Source organism: Apteryx mantelli, chromosome 2, assembly GCF_036417845.1.
Source record: "Apteryx mantelli isolate bAptMan1 chromosome 2, bAptMan1.hap1, whole genome shotgun sequence".
Taxonomy (NCBI): Eukaryota; Metazoa; Chordata; class Aves; order Apterygiformes; family Apterygidae; genus Apteryx; species Apteryx mantelli.
Genome location: NC_089979.1, coordinates 7,562,136 through 7,581,451, shown reverse-complemented (window position 1 = coordinate 7,581,451; position 19,316 = coordinate 7,562,136). Strand labels below are relative to the sequence as shown.

The 19,316-nt window shown below is 38.4% G+C and overlaps 1 protein-coding gene across 4 annotated transcripts in view; it reads left to right on the top strand.

Annotated features, from left to right (window-relative positions):
- KHDRBS3 (KH RNA binding domain containing, signal transduction associated 3) overlaps positions 1 to 19,316 on the top strand; it is a 102,238-nt gene that overhangs the window by 42,268 nt on the left and 40,654 nt on the right. For all 4 annotated transcript variants that reach the window (XR_010883265.1, XM_067290124.1, XM_067290123.1 and 1 more), the window contains exons 4-5: positions 4,664 to 4,810; positions 11,285 to 11,424. Coding sequence is in view for 3 of the 4 variants with exons in the window: in XM_067290124.1 (XP_067146225.1) it covers positions 4,664 to 4,810; positions 11,285 to 11,424 (287 nt within the window). In the remaining variant the exon portion in view is untranslated. The remainder of the gene's footprint in view (positions 1 to 4,663; positions 4,811 to 11,284; positions 11,425 to 19,316) is intronic.

The following is a 19,316-nucleotide window of genomic DNA, read 5'->3' as shown; positions in this document are numbered from 1 at the left end:
CTTCTGGTGGTTCTTGAATCTTAGTGATTCATGTGAGGGTCAGACAAAAGTGAAGTCTCCTGAACAATACAGTATTGTCCTGTTGATCAGGACATTAGAGCAATGTTTTGTTATGGTAATCTGGTAGAGGGTTTCAGGCAGAGGGTTTCAGAAGTGCCTAGAAGATGCACTTCAATGGCATTTGTAAACTGTAGTTTTAAGACCTCAAAATCATACACTATTTTCAATTCTGAATCAAAAATTCTGACCATACCAGTGCTTAAGATAGCAAAGTTCTTCACACTACCATGGATTTAAAGGAAAACTTCAGCTGGTGTAAATTAGTACTGATTCTGAAGGCAAAGTTGCACTGTAAAAACAGGTGAAGACTACACATCAGATCTTCGTGTCTCATAACAAGTTTATTGCATCTCTGACTGCTGTCATCAACAAGCTAGACTTCTCTAAGCTACCTAGCTTTGGTGATGGTGATCACAGATTCTGGGATAAGCTTATGACTGGAGGCTCTGGATCAGATCCTCAGATATTTCTTCACAGGTAATCTGTTTGCACACATGCTAGGTTACCAATTTTAAGTGTATAGAGTACCTGAAGAACTGAGGTGGTAAAAGTTTCTTAAACTTTCCAAGCAGGATATTTGCAGATCTTGAAGTTCTTATTGCTTGAACTTTTTGGAGCTTTAAGAGGTGAACTTCAAAAGCCTGTGGAAGGAAGCTACTGATGTAAAAGGTTGACAAGATGTTAATAGCAAAGATTAATGACTTGTTTTGCAAGTTCACTAGGGAAAGAGATAGATAAAACAGGAAACCCAGAATTCTGTCTCACTAAAATCATTTTGGGGCAATGGTATTTCTTCAGTTTTTGTAATCACCTTTTCAGAGTATTCTGTCTGCTTGCTGATAGGAAATCTGAGTTAAAAACAGTGTTTAAGGATGTCTTTCTGTATCTGCCTGGTTTGTTAGTCCTTAAACATCTGAGTTCTAGAATTGGTCTACTTTCTCTTGCCCTCTTCTGTCAACTTCTGGGGGTCTATTTGATGTATTTACCTGTGATAAGTAATATCTAAATTCAGTAATTCTCCTCTTCAGTTTGCATGTATGAATTTTTTTCAAGCTGTGCTGTCATTTCATCACTGCCTTTTCACTAGTGGTTGCTCAGGGCACTACTCAGGCTTTCAGGTGTCTATGAGAGTGTGAAACAAAGGATTCATTTCAGGGAGAATTTTTTCATTCTATGGAAAGAATGCTTTTATATTGCTAATCTGAAGAATAATACAGTTAAAACCTTCCAAATACAATAGGATATTCCCTTTCTGAGACTGGTACAGGCCTTGGTTTCAATATTGTGAATATGAATGGCATGTAAAATCTTAAATGAAACTTGGCTTTTTTCAGAAAACATTAATGTATCAGCTAAACCTAAAGAAACTTAGGACCTAAATCCAAGGTGATATAGTGAAGATGCCAATGGACAATGCTATGAGCATGCTTTGAGAGGTACTCAAATATTGTATTTAAAGCAGTAGACTTCTAGGACTGGTATCTAGCTCTATAGCTTGAAGAGGAGTGTGAGGGAAAGCTGGCAGGTCTACAGATGTAATAGATTGCAGGGAGAAAAGCATTAACTGTCTTTAGTAGACCTATTGGTAGATGCCATTTGTGGAATGGTATTGCTATGCCATAAACCTGTGCTTAATGCTCTGCTTTCCTTCTGGACTGTTAAGGAGTATAACATGAGAGGGTATGAGGTGCTGTGGGAATGGGGTAAGCTTCCTCAAAGACTCCTGGAGACCAGTACTGCAGGGGTGCATGCCTAGCAAAAATGTGAAGTTCAACCAGTTTGTCCAAGCCATGAGCTACTTCTGGTGTGATAGACTGTGAGCAGGCCCAGAGACTGAAAGGCCAGATTTTCCTTTAAAAAAAACAAAGGAAGTGGTCATCTGGCCATCTTTTGGCTTCCTTGTTCCACATCCAGTTCACCTTCATCTTTTCAGCAAAATTTAAGGCATCTGGAGTGGGGCTGTGTGCATCTCAAAGACACTTGATCTCTCTTGCAGTTGAGGGGAAAAAGATATATTTCTTTGTTTTGATTGCTAGCCAGCCAAACAGCACTCATGGACTAGACTAGCCCAGCCAGATCACATGCTGCCAAGTAATGGAAGGTAGAGTATACTGTGGAGCTAAAAATATTGTTGGTGAGGAGTACTAGACTGGGAGCAAGCTGTAGCTTTTGTGTTGGACATCATGAGGAATAAAAAGGCCTGGAATGCTGAGTGTATCCCCATGGTTGGGAGATGCAGGACGCAGGTAGGAGTGGGTGAGCTCTTTCCCATTTGTATGGTGCTGCTAAGAGCTGGGGACACCAATATATTGCCAAACTATGTTACTGAATCTAAAACAAGTTACTTTAATCAAAGCAAATGTTGCCAAAAAAAGCAAAGCAAGACAAAAGTTTACCTATGGAAATGATTTAAATGAAGGTTGCTCAAAAATTGTACATTTTGTTAAAATTGTTCATTTAATTCCTTTTTCACTAGCCACTACACATGAATTGACTCTTTTCTATTCCTTGCTGTTATTGCCATACAAGTTTATTGTATCTTTATCTTTTGTTCACTCTTTAATTAATGGTTTCTGTTTCTTGAGAGGCTCATTCAAAAACTAGCTGATCCCAGCTAAATTTATGTTTACATTTCTCACTTCCTTCCTGCTGTTGAAGTTCATTCTTGTTCTTTTGGATGCCCAACTTCTGAAACAAATTAGCTGCCTGAGAACTTCATTTGTTGAACTACTTGGAGTACTGCAGTGTTGTAGGGTTTAGTGCTATGAAATTATTTCAGCTTAGTATGGTGGAGTTTAACTCTGACGGCTGGTAAAAGCAACAGTGCTGAGTTGGGCGTTAATAACACTAGACAGTTAATGGTGCTACACAGTGTGTGCAAGTAGCTTGATACCCAAGACGGAGATGCACCTATGCCAAGTGGCCTGAGGGGAAAGTGTTGATCGGACAATATCAGACAATATAGTTGATAAAGCCCAAGAAAAGAGTTTTCTTATTTCTTTTTAATTCCCTGCACATCTAGCTGCTCAGTTATTCTCCCCTTTAAAAAAGGGGGGGGGGGAGGATGCTTGATGGCATCCATATCTTAAAAGATGAAATATATAAGGAACTCAACTGATGCAAGCATAACTGCTTGCAGGGCTAGATGATTGTTCATACATCTTGAATAACTGCTTAAAATAAAGATTTAAGAAACATTTGCTATTAAAAGTAAATATATTTAATAGCAGTAATGCTGATATGAGTTTATTTCCTAAGTTCTCCTTGTTATTTGTATTGACAAGATAATGGTTGTGTTGACAAAGTCTAAGTCTATTGACTCTGGCCTGCTAATTTTCTTGCTCTGAGTGCTTTCACAGCTAATCAGATTTTCTGCTTTGCTTTTTAACTAATTTTTTCAAATAGTCAAACACTAAGTATGACAACAAGAATGCTAGTTGTGAGAAGCAGAAACTTCTTGTCACTTATAAACTCCAACCCATAATTATAATGGGGGAGATTTCAATTGTCATCAAAGCTATAATTTTTAGGTAATCTAAAAGGAAGAGTACTTGTCTGGTGCTTGTTAAATGTGATAAACAGCAGAAAGAAATTCTTAATATAATGCTACCTTAAAGTCGAGTTCCTAGATTAGCAGATCTGCTATCTAGTAATACAGTGCAATTGTATTGTACAATGCATTGAGTTTGTAATGCTCTAAGTGGTTTATTCTTTTGTGATGTCCCCATCGTAAATGCATGCTTATAATATAGATATCTACATACATGTGATAAGTATCATAAAGATATGTATACACATATATATCATGAGATATGGGTGAGATTATATATCTGTTTCTGAAACTAGCAAATTATGTCCTTTAGGATGTATGTGATAATGCAGATACTTCAGAGAACTGAACTCTTCTCTACATTGAAGCCGTAGTTTCTGCAGTCATCTTGAAGTGGGTTGGATGAAGCAGAATAAAAGAAACAGAGCAAAAAGCTCACTAGCTTTCAGAAATGTCCTCCCTACCCTCTCCCTAAAATACTAGGAAATGCTAGTTTCATATCCATGCAGCACATGCTGGTCTGTGAAACAGATTCTTGTTATGGGGTAGAAATGTCAGTGAGAACAAACTAAGTGAAGAGTTGTAGTACAATAATACTAAGAAGAGAATGAAATAAACTTGGATAAAAATCTTGGTGGGTGATGGAATATTAGATCAAATCTGTTCCTGAAGACCATTTATCTTTGAGAAGTTTTTCAATTTCTCTATTATATATTATTATACAAACAGGTGCACTCAGGAAAACTGAGAACTTTCTTCCTTGTGGTACTCTTTCTGTAGGTGAGCAGAGGTTGGTTTTGTGTCCTGCTTTGTGTGTTGCCAGGCACATATTATGGATAGGCAAATTGTTCTGATATTTTAAAATCATAATTTGAAGTGTATCAGGAAGATAGTTTTCAGCTGTTGACATCTGGATATAAATTAGTATGTGTAAATGCTTCCAAAGCAATTTTAATTAACACTTGTCTTGTATGATACTATGTTTAAAATGAAGGGAAAAAGCAGCAACAGCAACAACAGAACAAAAAAACAACCCTTTTTCTATTCTCCTAGGAAGAAGAGTTGAGAAAAAGTGGTGAGGCAAAATACTTTCACCTAAATGATGACCTGCATGTTTTAATTGAAGTCTTTGCTCCACCAGCAGAAGCATATGCCAGAATGGGACATGCGTTGGAAGAAATCAAGAAGTTCCTCATCCCTGTTAGTATTTTTTTCTTAAGAATTCTGGTTCTGGTATTGAATGAACAATTTTCTAAGTTCCTTTATTGGGCTTTGAATATGGTAATAGCTTTACAGAGCAATAAACAATTCCCAGACCATGTATTTGTCCTTGATGCTCATTCAAGTCCTATGTCCTAGTGTTTTGATATTCCTATGTGGATTCAAATGCTTTTAGTTCCTGTATAAGACAATATTTCGTAGTAGAAAGGGCACTGGATTTAAAACTGGGGACTCCAATTTTTATTATTGTCTCTAAAACTAGCTTTATGATATTGGTCGGATCATGCTGCTTGAACTTTTTATGTATTACTGGGTCAATATGTAACTGTCCACATGTGCTGTCATCTCATAGTATGATCTTATGAGAGAGCTAATTTATCCTTACTTAACTGGTCATGTGCAAAGTATTTAGGTTTTCCAAATTTTAATAGATTTTTCAATCATTTGTAAAATAACCTTTATCTAAGAGATAGATATGTCTTAGATAAAGGTTATTCCTTCCATTATATGTTGAAGCATCAGCATAGGTTTCTATTGTTTCACTAAGAATGAGTAAATTTGCAGTGGTAAGATTGCTCCCACACTTAATCCCCAGTTGGTAGTCAGTGCTGAGAATCAATACAACTTCACAGTCTAGCTTTATTTCTTTCATAAAGCTAGTGATGATACTTTGGGTATGCCATTCTTACTGTGCTTCTGATGCATACTTGAGGAGAACTGACAGTTCTGAAGCCAGTGCTTACTCTGCTTAGGCTTTTGAGGTACTCAAAGGTAGATCTCTTGATAGACAAAATAGTAACTCTTGAGAATTGCAGAGAATTCAAGTATACTTGTGCAATACCAGAGCTCCCTCTTATCTGGACATAGATAAGTCTAAATTATATATATATATAAATCCTTTCTTGAAGCCTGGAGTTGTATCTTGTTCCCTGAAAAAAAAAAGCTGATATGCTAAATATAAAACCAGTGGTTGGGCCAGTGTTTGTTTGGAAAATTTAATATTAATAAGTAAAAAAATAGATTTCCAGTTTCTCTAACTGCTGCAATTAAGAACAGGGTCACTCTAATAGGACTTTCAAATGTATGGATAACTGTACAGCTTGGATGTGAAATTGATGTTTGGATGTATAAAATGAAATATTTTCAGTATTAGTTTGTATTCCAGACTGGGCATATGTAGAGACATTGGCATCTTAGGGTTTCTAGTGTCTTCCGTAGAGGATTCCTATTCTTCATGTAAGAAGCAACCTTGACTACTTTGCGGTGTTAAACTGCTTGCAAGAGTCTGTGCTGTTAAGAAGTACAGCTTGGGCACTAGAAGTAATATTATTGGGTGTGAAATTCCTGATTAAGGTCTCCAGTGAACCTTCATCTTTTGCTTTTGGTTTTCAGATGAAAGAATATAGAAAGCATGCTCAAGGTACACTGGTTCATTTTATTATTCAAATCCATTATTTATTATTTTACTGTTATTACTTCTGTTACTAATCATCACTTGAACAATAAATATCAGATCTTTGAAATACCGAAGACCTAGGTAAGCGAACCTTATTACTAAGATGCATGTTTCTGTGTGACAGCAGTGCACAAGTGTTTCAGAGTGTAGACACCATAACTGTTAAGGACTAGTTGGAAACCTTTATATGGCTATGTTAGGGACTACAGCCAGTTAGAGGTAGAACTGCAATTCCTATTCTCGGGTGAAACAGTTGGTGCTAATGACATGGCATTGCTGCTGCATTTTGGGGGTTTTACTTTGGACTAACTCTAGTCTAAATATGTGAACCTGAAAGTCCTGGAGTGACTGGAGTTGGTCATGAGCTCCTTGAGTTTCTTCTGGCTTGCTTTTTTCTGAATGAAAACTAGTTTATATGCTCCAGTATTACTCCATGACATGAACCAAAGCACAGTAAGTAGAGATGATCTGGATGGTCATTCAAAATACATCCTAATGCAAACTAAAGCATTAATGTGGATGCACTTAGGACAGTTGAAGTCCAAAGGAATGTCCTGAGCTTTATGTTCAATGCAAATAAGCGAGCACCAGATCATAACTTTGTCCAGAGTTTCCAAACTGCTTTTGTTATGTGTATGAAAAGAGGTAAATTTGCTTCTCTTCAAACATCCTAACTGGTTTGGTAGGGAACAGCTAGCAGAATATTTATAGGAATACTGCATTGTCATAGCATGGGAGGTTGCTGTCTTTACATGTTGATCTTCATTACCGATTCTAGGATTAAATGTGAAGACTTAATATTTTTCAGTAAGAGATGATGCAATTAAGTCACTGGATATTCTGATGAACAAACAGCTGTCTCCTGTTTAGCTGAAAATGTGCTTGATTTGATAAGAGACCTCTGTGCACTGGAAATGAGAATATGTATGTGAATCCCCTCTACTTCTGCATCGGAGATCTTAATTTTTCTTCATTGAGCATAATTCATCAGACAAATGTTTATCAAAACCTAGTGATTAGTGTATTGCTGTTAAACCAATATAATTAAAGACTATTGACAAGAACAAATCTATTTATTTGTATACTTTTACTGCTCAATTTTTTTGATCCTTACAGCATCAGTTTAGCTCAGTACAGCAAAGGTACATGATCTTTTCTAAAATATGGCATCAAGGCAATGCTGCCTTAATTTCCCTTTGACTTTTCAAAGGTGGTCTTATCAGAACGGTTCTAAATAGCTTTAATTCCTCCTGCTCTTGTGTGCCCCCCCACCAATGCAACTCCAGGAGGCAATAAGAGCAGCTTTGTCCCTTCTAAAACTGCCATTGGGTTAACTGCTGCAAAACCATGTTATTTTCTGTAAAGTGTAGTGTAGCCTTTTTAGCAAGCTATCAGTTGTTATCTTTCAAGAAGAAAGTTTTGCTATCAGTCTGTTTGACCTTTATAATGTGTGTTTGCTTTATAGTGGAAGCTAGTTATGGCTTTCAACAACATTAAGTGCTGATCCTAATTTACAAATATTGTAGAAGTTGTTTGGTTTTCACATCAGGGCTGAATATACAATTAGGTTTGCTAGAATGTAAGATACAAAATATCCTTCAAGTAATTGACACTTAAACAAACAAAAAACCCTTAGTGTCTCTATTCAAATCTTTCAGATCCATGAACAAGCACCTTTACATTGAAGTTCAGTCTTAAGCAGCTGTAACAGTGTACTTCCCCCAGAAACTATCTGTATAGTTGAAACAAAGACATATAAAAGCTGCCTTGAAGTTTAATCCAGTCAAAAGTGTTTATGAAGTTGACTTGATTCTAGCCTGTCTTCTGCAGGTAGAATTGTTGTTTCTGACTTAGATTATATTTTCCCTTCCTTTAAATTAGGAAGTTAAATTAGCCTTGCCAGACTGTTTTTTTCTTAATTTTTGAGTAGTGGTAGTCATTCTTCTTTTGACAGCTACAGCATTAGTTATGTTTTATGTTATTGGATAGATGAACTATTTTCATTGTCTTTAAAGCACTGTATACAAACACTTTTGAGAGAACAATATGTACTGGTAAGTTCTGCTTGCATGATATAAACTTACAAGTTTTTCATGTACTCTGCTTTGCTGCCTGCACATCCAGAGTCTGTAAGATCTGGTGATGAAATGGCTCTTAATGGTGTCTGAAAGGGCTGATGGGTTTTTGAAACTCTTGCATGCTTTTTGGCAGGCCAGAGAAACTAAGGTGTGTATAAAGGTGTCTGGAAAAATGAATGTGAAAACGTCTAATGCTTTGCTGCCAGGATAGAAAGATGTACTGCATAGGGATCTGCCCTGACATTAAATTAAAAAATAAAATATTAATGTTTTGGCAAACAAAACTGGAATGCAGTCTCTCAAGGTACAGATAAAGTATAGAGGGAACCCTGTTCACCAAGAATGAGTGCATTATATGTTGCGAGGAATGATCTCGTATACAAGTCTTGATTAGGTGGTGGTTCCTACAGAAGAAAACATCTTCAGCGTTCACAGAAGATTGTGAATGCTGCCCACCCTGGCTCTATTGACTACAGAGTACAACAACAGCTCAGTTTGTTTACTTTGAACTTGTCAGTAGTGTTTCACTGAAATGTCAGTCTTGCCTCTTCCTAAATTGTATAGAGGAGTGTAGTCCGAAAGGTTTCCATGCCCATCCTGTCATCTTGGTGAAGAGGCGAGATTGTTCTATCTCCTGAATTTGACTTGAAGTATGCTGTTTTCCAGCAGCAGATAGTCATAAATCGACCATCTGTTAGCTATAATTGAAGAATCCATTTTGCAGCCTAATGGATTAACACCACCACTTATCATGCCTGCTTGTATTGTTGTTTCCTTGTACTGGCCTATCACTCTATATCCTTCTGCTGCCTCTGGCATTTGTGATAAGGACCATCTTTTCTGTGCCTCTGCACAGTGGAGTCCTTGCTGTGACTAAGGCTGCTAGGTACTGCAGTAGTGTCCTGCAAAAAAAAGGAGGAGGTATCAAGAAGAAAGAGGATCCAGTATGCACAGTGGCAATCCAAATGCATCTTGTTTAAAAAAATTAAATTAATATGCCATATGCCTGCTTGATGACAGGTGTTTTATTAGGACCTTAATTCTGAGGAGGATGTGTTGTAGAGAAATTATGAAGGACATCTGTCACGTGCTGTGTCAGAACTTTGTGACCAAGGTATCATGTGTTTGCAGTACAGTCTTAACAAACATTAACATGTCATTTCAAGATCAAGGTTCTTCACTCCATACCTTGTATAAAATTGTATTTGTAGCCAACTCTGGCCATACAGAGTTCTCATGTTAGGTCCAGAAACAGGAAATACAAAATAGGTTTCTGTACACTAGTTGGTCCACATGGTTATAGTTTGGCTCGGATAGTTTGACTATGTATTGGTCCAACCTCTGTTTTGTAATCGAATCTCTTTCAAAAGCTTCAAATATTTGGTTTGTCGAAACAGTTTAACTGATTTGGTCTTCCAGAGCTTTGTCCTTCTTGGATAACTCACAGACTGACACCAGCAGAGTGTGAGAAGATTAATTTTGCTTGCTTGTTGGCTTCTGCTATGTCTAAATACAGAATGATCTTAAATGGGCAGCTGGGAATTAACTTTCAGAACCTATGAAAAAGTCAGCTGATTGGTCAAATGTCTGTATAGTGTCACAGACCTTTAACACTGGTAACTATCTTCAGGAATGGCATAAAAATTAAAACATTTGTATTCGTGGAAGTCTATGGGGAAGCAGAAGGATTCAAGAATAATTAAGCAACATGGAATTCATACCAGCGTTCATCATCTTGCAGTGCAGAGTTCATGCTTTGGAGTGAGCTGTCTGGTGCAAGACTGCTTGACATTCTTTTGGTTGCTGTCTAATACGTAAATGCAATAAAACTAGACTTCTGATAAGAGAGCAAAGAATCTTTTTTCTTAACTAGATTGTAAAATTGGTGAGATTTGGACAAGCCTTCTTTGAAATGGGAGCCCTTGTGGGACAGTTTCTAAATGGTGGAAGATAAGAGCAATTTATGCCAGAATTATCACTTCACTCTTATTAGAGGACCTATTAATATTTTCACATACTTAATGTGTACATTTACATGCTGAACAAAATATTTTTTGTTTTTTCATTTCTGAAAATGCATTCCTTGGCTCCTTTTACGTGGGAAAAGTGATTGAAAAATACATTCAGCTCTAAAGAGTTTGTTGTGACATTTGTTATTCCTGTGTAATGTTCCAGATTTGGAGGTTGGCTCAAGGTCTTTGAAGAGACTCTTGTGTATTTGAGAAGTACTGTATTAATTCCATGTAAATAACTTCAGCTTTCATTTCTGTAGACCTTGAGAGAAGATCTGTGCAGAATAACAAATCCTGTGTCTCCAGCTTGTTCACTTTTGCATATTGAAGGAATGGAGATCTCTAATGCTTTCTTGTTAGATAATAGAATGCATTTGTATTGAACAAAATTTATTGTTTATTCTTTTTCTATCTCCCTTTTAAAGGGGTAGGCACCTAGTCTATTCCTTGCTCACGAGGGACTGTTCTCAACAGAATATTTCTTCTGCACTGCATTGCAACACTGGACATTGGGATTTTCACTGCTTTTAATGGACTGTTCTCCACCCAAAACAACTACAAACCAGATATCAGCTCAAAATATGGGACCTTGATTTATCCACCCTTTTTACCCTCCTCTCCTCTGCCCCAAGTCGTCTACAGCATTTAAATGTTTGTATTTTAAGTCGCAAAGCTACCTGGAGGTAATATGCAGTGCAGATGAAAAATGTGACCTGAGCAAAAATTGCGATTAATACACAAAATTAATTTGGAATTTTTGGCTGAATGATATGCTTATAATATTGTTCTGTGTATTTCTTAAACTTTTCAATAATAGGTTGACCTTCATTTAGAAGAAGTGTGTGTTGGTACTAATTTGGTGTGATGGTTGAATAGTTCTCTTCCCCCTACTCCTCCTCTGTTTTAGGACTACAATGATGAAATCAGACAGGCACAGCTTCAAGAATTAACATATTTGAATGGTGGTTCAGAAAATGCAGAAGTTCCCGTTGTTCGAGGAAAACCGTCTATTCGAGCAAGAGGAGTACCAGTTCCTGCTTTGTCCAGGTAAGTATCTTAGCTGCAGGGCAATTTGATTTGAATGTGTGTATTTTAGTCTTTCCTTGAAAATTTAAAAGCCAAAAAGTAAAATATATGAAGCAAATAAGGACAGCCAAAGAAAGAACAAAAGGTAAGAGAAATAATTTTGATTCTTCACAGATAGTCTAACTAGTTTGTGTTCTGAATTGAGCCAACAGTAGTGGCAAAATTCATCTTGTGAAACTTGTATGTTGTTTCTTAATGCAGATATCATTCGTCATAGGTGCTCAGCCTTACTGTAGGCACCTGCTTGACTCCCAACTGAAGTAGCTGCTTGTTAGGAGCATTTAGGTGCTAGAGGATTAGCTTGGAACCTGCAGCTTTGACAAACTAATGTCTCTTGCCTTGAATGACATCTGAAATTCAGAATGATTTCTCTAACTTATGAAATACACTAATTTTTATTGTATTGACTGTGACTATTGTATTGACTGTGAAAGTGACTTTTCATGATGGTGTGATAAAAATCTAGCATCATGGAAGTGTTTTGGAGGTGGAATTTGGATTTACGCTCATTTCAGTTGCACACACTTCAAAGTGGCTTTTGCATGATTCAGGAAGAGGTAAACTTGCTGCTGATTTTGCTGTACTTTTTTTTGATGTAGGAAGCGTTCTGTTTCTTACTCTTGCATCCCCATCCTTCCTTGCAGTATTCCTTCAGCTCTTTTGAGTTCTGAAACAAAACTAAATGAAGTACATAACTGTTTCTATCACAGTACAGATTGTGGCTGCAGCATTTAATAGTAGTTTTCTAAGAGGAACCATTTTTCTTCAATTTTGGCTATGAATCTCATTAATACAAGTTACCTTTGAGCATTTAAAATCAGTTCAAAACAATATTCTGAAGTGTATTTTAACTTGGATTAAGTGTGTTAAGGGAAAAAGCACTGAGGTGCTTTAGTCTATTTAGAAAGATCTGCTTATATAGTTATGTATATCCTGATTCCTGATGTTTGATTGTTAACACAATGCAGAATCACAGAATCACAGAATCACAGAATCACTGAGGTTGGAAGGGACCTCTGGAGATCATCTAGTCCAACCCCCCTGCTCAAGCAGGGTCACCTAGAGCATATTGCACAGGATTGCATCCAGGCGCATTTTGAATATCTCCAGAGAAGGAGACTCCACCACCTCTCGGGGCAACCTGTTCCAGTGCTCTGTCACCCTCACAGTGAAAAAGTTTTTCCTCATGTTAAGATGGAAGTGTCTGTGTTTCAGTTTGTGCCCATTGCCTCGCGTCCTGTCGCTCGGCACCACTGAAAAGAGTCTGGCCCCATCCTCTCGACACCCTCCCTTCAGATACTTGTACACATTGATAAGATCTCCTCTCAGCCTTCTCTTCTCCAAGCTAAACAGGCCCAGCTCTCGCAGCCTTTCCTCATAAGAGAGATGCTCCAGTCCCCTAATCATCTTTGTGGCCCTTCGCTGGACTTGCTCCAGTAGTGCCACATCCCTCTTGTACTGGGGAGCCCAGAACTGGACGCAGTACTCTAGATGTGGCCTCACCAGGGCTGAGTAGAGGGGGAGAATCACCTCCCTCGACCTGCTGGCAACACTCTTTCTGATGCAGCCCAGGATACCATTGGCCTTCTTGGCCACAAGGGCACATTGCTGCCTCATACTTAACTTGGTGTCCACCAGCACTCCCAGGTCCTTCTCAGCAGAGCTGCTTTCCAGCAGGTCAACCCCCAACCTGTACTGCTGCATGGGGTTATTCCTCCCCAGGTGCAGGACCCTGCACTTCCCTTTGTTGAATTTCATGAGGTTCCTCTCTGCCCACCTCTCCAGCCTGTCCAAGTCTCTTTGAATGGCAGCACAGCCCTCTGGCGTATCGGCCACTCCTCCCAGTTTTGTATCGTCAGCAAACTTGCTGAGGGTGCACTCTGTGCCTTCATCCAGGTCATTGATGAAGAAGTTGAACAAGACTGGACCCAGGACTGACCCCTGGGGGACACCGCTAGCTACAGGCCTCCAACTAGACTCTGTGCCACTGAGCACAACTCTCTGAGCTCTGCCATTCAGCCAGTTCTCAATCCACCTCACTGTCCACTCATCTAACCCACACTTCCTGAGCTTGTCTATGAGGATGCTATGGGAGACAGTGTCAAAAGCCTTGCTGAAGTCTAGGTAGACAACATCCACTGCTCTCCCCTCATCTACCCAGCCAGTCATTCCATCATAGAAGGCTATCAGATTGGTTAGGCATGATTTCCCCTTGGTGAAGCCATGCTGACTACTCCTGATCACCTTCTTTTCCTCCACATGCGTGGAGATGGCTTCCAGGATGAGCTGCTCCATCACCTTTCCAGGGATGGAGGTGAGGCTGACTGGCCTGTAGTTCCCTGGGTCCTCCTTCTTGCCCTTTTTAAAGACTGGGGTGACATTGGCTTTCTTCCAGTCCTCGGGCACCTCTCCTGTTCTCCATGACCTTTCAAAGATGATGGAGAGTGGCTTAGCAATAATGTCCGCCAGCTCCCTCAGCACTCGTGGGTGCATCCCATCAGGGCCCATGGATTTGTGGGTGTCAAGTTTGCTTAAATGATCTCTAACCCACTCCTCCTCCACCAAGGGAAAGTCTTCCTCTCTCCAGACTTTCTCTCTTGCCTCCAGGGTCTGGGGTTCCTGAGGGCTGGCCTGACCAGTAAAGACTGAAGCAAAGAAGGCATTCAGTAATTCTGCCTTCTCCGCATCCTTCGTCACCAGGGCACCCACCCCATTCAGCAAAGGGCCCACATTTTCCCTAGTCTTCCTCTTGCTGCTGATGTATTTGAAGAAGCCCTTCTTGTTGTCCTTGACATCTCTAGCCAGATTTAATTCCAAACGGGCCTTAGCCTTCCTCGTCGCATCCCTGCATATTCTGACAACATTCCTATATTCATCCCAAGTGGCCTGTCCCCCTTTCCACTTTCTGTAGACTTCCTTCTTCTGGTTGAGTTTTGCCAGGAGCTCCTTGCTCATCCATGCAGGTCTCCTACCTCCTTTGCTTGACTTCCTACTCATAGGGATGCACCGCTCTTGAGCCTGGAGGAAGTGATGTTTGAATATTAACCAACTCTCTTGAACACTCCTTCCTTCCAGGGCCCTCACCCATGGGATTCCTCCAAGTAGGTCCCTGAAGAGCACAAAGTTTGCTCTCCTGAAGTCCAGGGTTGCGATCCTACTTGGTGCCCTGCTGCCTCCTCGCAGGATCCTGAACTCCACCATCTCATGGTCACTGCAGCCAAGGCAGCCCCCAACCTTCACATCTTCCACCAGTCCTTCTTTGTTTGTTAGTACGAGGTCCAGCAGCACACCTCTCCTTGTTGGCTCCTCCACCACCTGTGTCAAGAAGTTGTCACCAATGCTCTGCAGGAATCTCCAGGACTGTTTGTACCTAGCTGTGTTGTCTTTCCAGCAGATATCGGGGTGGTTGAAGTCCCCCATGAGAACCAGGGCCTGGGATCGTGAGGCTACTTCCAGCTGTCTGTAGAAGGCCTCATCAACTTCCTCATCCTGATCAGGTGGCCTGTAGTAAACACCCACAACAGTGTCACCTCTATTAGCCTGCCCTTTGATCCTTACCCATAAGCTCTCGACTCGCTCTTCATCCACCCCTAGGCACAGCTCAATACATTCCAGTTGCTCTCTCACATAAAGAGCAACTCCACCACCTCGCTTTCCTGGCCTGTCTTTCCTAAAATTCAGATGCATTAAGAAACACCGATTCCAGAGGAGCTGTGTTATAGCGAGTAGCTAGAAGATGCAGCAGCTTCATACTAAACAAAATGATACTCTAAGCTTGCACAGTAAGTTAAAGAGTATAATCCTTTATGTATTTGTCTCCAAGAAGTCATTTAAGAATGAATAGTGTCAGAGTTTAAAATGGAAAAAAGTCTTCAAGGAATAAAAACTGGACTTTCACCAGGGCAAATTTCATGTCCCTTTCTCTTCTGCTGCACAGAATGGGCAGGTAATATCTACAAAGGTTAGATGTTCAGCATAATCCCCACAGCTTCAAGGTAGGAATGCTATGAATGCATCTGAAGGTCATCTTTGACTGTATTAAGAGGAATGAACAAAAAGAAATAGAGGAGAGGAGGGCAGAAGGAAACAGCTCTAAGCCCAAGATCAATGGCAAGAAGAAAAAGCAGGTTCCTCAAGATGAAGCTCAAAAGGTAGATGACCCTTCTACAGTCATTAAATTCCAACTTTAATACAGAAAACTTATTTGGCTCGAATCAAAAACATTATCTAGAAATAGTAGAAAAATTTAGTGTCAAATCACAGCCATTAGGAAACTGTTTATCATATACAAGAACACCTGTGCACAAGCTAGAATTTCATATGCAAGTAGAACAAACATACTGTTTTCCACAAAGTAAAACTTTTATATTAAGCTAAACATACATGTAATATGTCATCTTAAAAGAAAGCACTTGATAAGATGCATTATTTTCAGTCTCAACATATCTGATAAGGAGTAAAAAGGCATAAATTAGTATTTACTAATTAAAACTATTCAGGAATAATATAGTATATAAAGGCTTAAAATTAGCAACTTTAACACAGTCATTTATCACATCCTCAACAGGATGATTTGAGGGTCAAGACTAAGACCCTAAAGACATTCTACCGAATAAAGAGAGGTAGGATTGAGGTGTGATACTTTAAAGAGCTTTTTATATTTCGTTTTACAAGTCTTCTCAGGCTATAGACTACTTTGAAGATACACAAGTATCATTTACAAGCTTTGTGCAGCCTCTTGGAGGTCTCAGGGATGCTTGTTATTCAAACTTTTATTTAACACAATAAGACACAGCCTTTAACAAAGCCTTCCTTCGATGAAAGTATTACTCACTGAAGTCAATTGGTGCTAAGAAAAGAATTGGCATTACATGAAGTTTGAGATCTTTAATGCAATGGCTTTCATACCTCAGCAGCTATGTTATAAGTATCACTTAAGGAGTCTTTTAGTCAAAAAAGAAAAGCTTCCAGTTTTTAGACAGTATATGAAAAAGGGAGAGGACATAATTTCATTTTGTATTTACAAGATCACCTCCAAATCAAATACTAATAACAGTTAGATTCTCTGAAAATGCTCCAACGGTTGTATGATAATAGGATGAACTACAAAAGATATAGTGAGCCACAAAGCAGCATAAGTGTCTTTCATTAGAAGCAGGTTTAGATAAAAGGAAGTAGTTACCAAAATTCACAGAAGATGGAACTAAAGTTATGTTAGAAATTCAGTGCTATCAATAGTTAGTTAAGCATTTGAGTAGATACTTAGTACTGGAAATCAGATATCAAAAAACTTTAGTGATAAAAACACCAGATCTGACCAAACAACCAGCTACTGTATCACAGCAGCTTACAGACATGTGAATAATGAAGAAAACATGGAATAGAACTGCAAGTCTGTACTGAGCCCACAGTATGTGTAGCAGAGCTGTCACAGATGTTTATGGAAAAGTTAAAGATATTTAAGAACAGAATTTATCTGCAAAAAAATGACATTCACAGAAAGCAGTATACCAATATATTAAATATGCAAAGAAATAGATCTAAATCTTAATTTCATGGACTATCCACTACTAAAAAAGTAATTGAAAATATAATCCAAAGTGGAAATTAACTCGAGTTCGATACTACAAATGCAAAGACAGATATCTGTAGATAGTAATCAAATTTACAATAGCAATTCAGATACATTTTACAGAAGCAAATAACATGAGTAAACACATACACCTTTATAGAAGACTTTCATGCCAAAAATACTACTGATCAGTACCGAAAGAACTGTTTTCAATATTTCTCAGTGCAGACAAACTTTTTCCAGTGGAGGTGCAAATCCCTTTATAACAAAGCTACATTTACTATTACTCCCTCTTGGAATGTTACTGCCACCCAAACCATTAAATAAAATTAGCAAAAACACCACCTTATTACAGGAAAGCAAGTAAGACTTCTACTGTAATTTGCCAGCACTTACAGATGGCTGACTACAGTGCTAAAGAAGTAAACCTCTCTATATAATTATCACTTTTTTAAATAACATTAAATTAAGAGAAGCAGCAGAATAGATGCATTGTGCAATAAATTACTTAGCTAAGAATGTAAGAACAAAAATGTGTAGAGAAAATCACTATACTTTTATAGGAATTTTATAGAACCAACATTAACTGTAAATTCTCTAAATAAAGGTTCATCTGAATTCCCATCCAGAGTCAATGCTGTATAAATGATAGGTAAGACTTAAATGTGAACAGAGTCATCTGATGAACTAGAGTCCATATACAGGCATGTGTTTACACATGTTGATATATGCCTCTGACGACATTTTGCAGCTATAAAAGTAGCACTTCCTCTCTGCAACTTAAAGGTCTGATTTTATGATTAAGCTAAAATGAGATTTAAGAATCTGAATCCTGACTCAAGCTTAAACGCATTGGAAGAGCAGAATTTGAGGATGGTAGTAGTGATACTAAGGGTATGGATAGATTAACATTCCTTGCTACCCCAGGGTGGGGTGAGGGGGAGAGTCATGAGTGTCATTAATAGCTGAGAATTGCTGTTGTCATTCAGCACATTTTCTAGCTTCATTTAACTCATTACTGTGAAATCATCTGGACCCAAACAGTTGTGCATAACTGAAAAAACAGATTGAGTTCACTCCCCAGATTGAGAGAGGAAATATATCTGAAAGCAAATATTTTGGTTTCACTAGGATGAGGGAAGGAAATTCTTTTGGTCAATCAAAAGAGCGTTAATGTTTTTTTCATGCTTCTCTTAAAGTATTTGACTTTGAGCAGTTTCAGGATGAATAACAACAATGACTCGAAGTACTCTGAATGGAACTTCCTTCACCTTTTTCTGGACCAATTGTGGCAATATGCGCAGCATGACTTCAATGTTGTCTTTATGCACTGCAGATGCTTGCATCTTTAAAGAAACTATTGTATTGAAATTTACTGTCTGGCTGCAGAACTAAGTGTCTCAAAATGTTGTGCCTACCATGTTTTGTGTGGTTTTGGGGTCTGTACTGTTTCAAAGAGATTTTGAGCTATGTAGAGAAATTCCAAGTTTCTCTTGAGTATGGCTGTTGTCCTGCAGTGGTGGCCTCTGTGGAACTGATCTTCCATCAGGATTGTCAATTGAAATAGTTTTTTCATAGAGCCAATATATATGAATAGTATAATTAAAAATAACAAAATTCTGTCTTATGCTTGCATGAGTTTGCAGGTTTTTTACTTCCATTTTCTTTTCATATTTCCACGTGTGCAGGCTGTGATCCTATGTCTAACATCTGGGGGAAAATGTTACACAAAGGCTATAGTTTAGAATATGCTGAACTAAGTTGGAAATGATATGAGATGTGGATGACTGCTGTAGTGTGTTCCAACTTAAACTGTTCTTTGAGTCACCAGATCAAACTTAAGTCACTCCTGTTGTATAATGTCTGGAATCAACTGGTTTCTTTGAAGAATAACTCCTTGTTGAGAACATGTAAATGTCCTCTGAAAGGTTACTATAGCACAAAAAATCTTGGAAGAACAGGTTCAGAAATCAGCAGGAAAAAGTATTGTTCAGTGTGTTTTGTTTCTTTTATCATGTGATAAATCTTGCGTTTATAACAGAAAATGAAACTTGAACTTGTATTGCTTTTGGATAAAAATGTGAAATAAAACTTTTATAGGATTGCTTACTTCAGTGGTGAAATATATTAAAAAATAATGTAATGATGAAAAGGCAGAAATCCTAGTTCTGTATCTATAGTTGGCCCCTAGATATCAGTGTTCAATATTTGGTGTTGACTTAAAAATATAAAAGTAACAGTTCTGTTTTTCAGATATCTAATGTAAAATCTTAAATAAAAA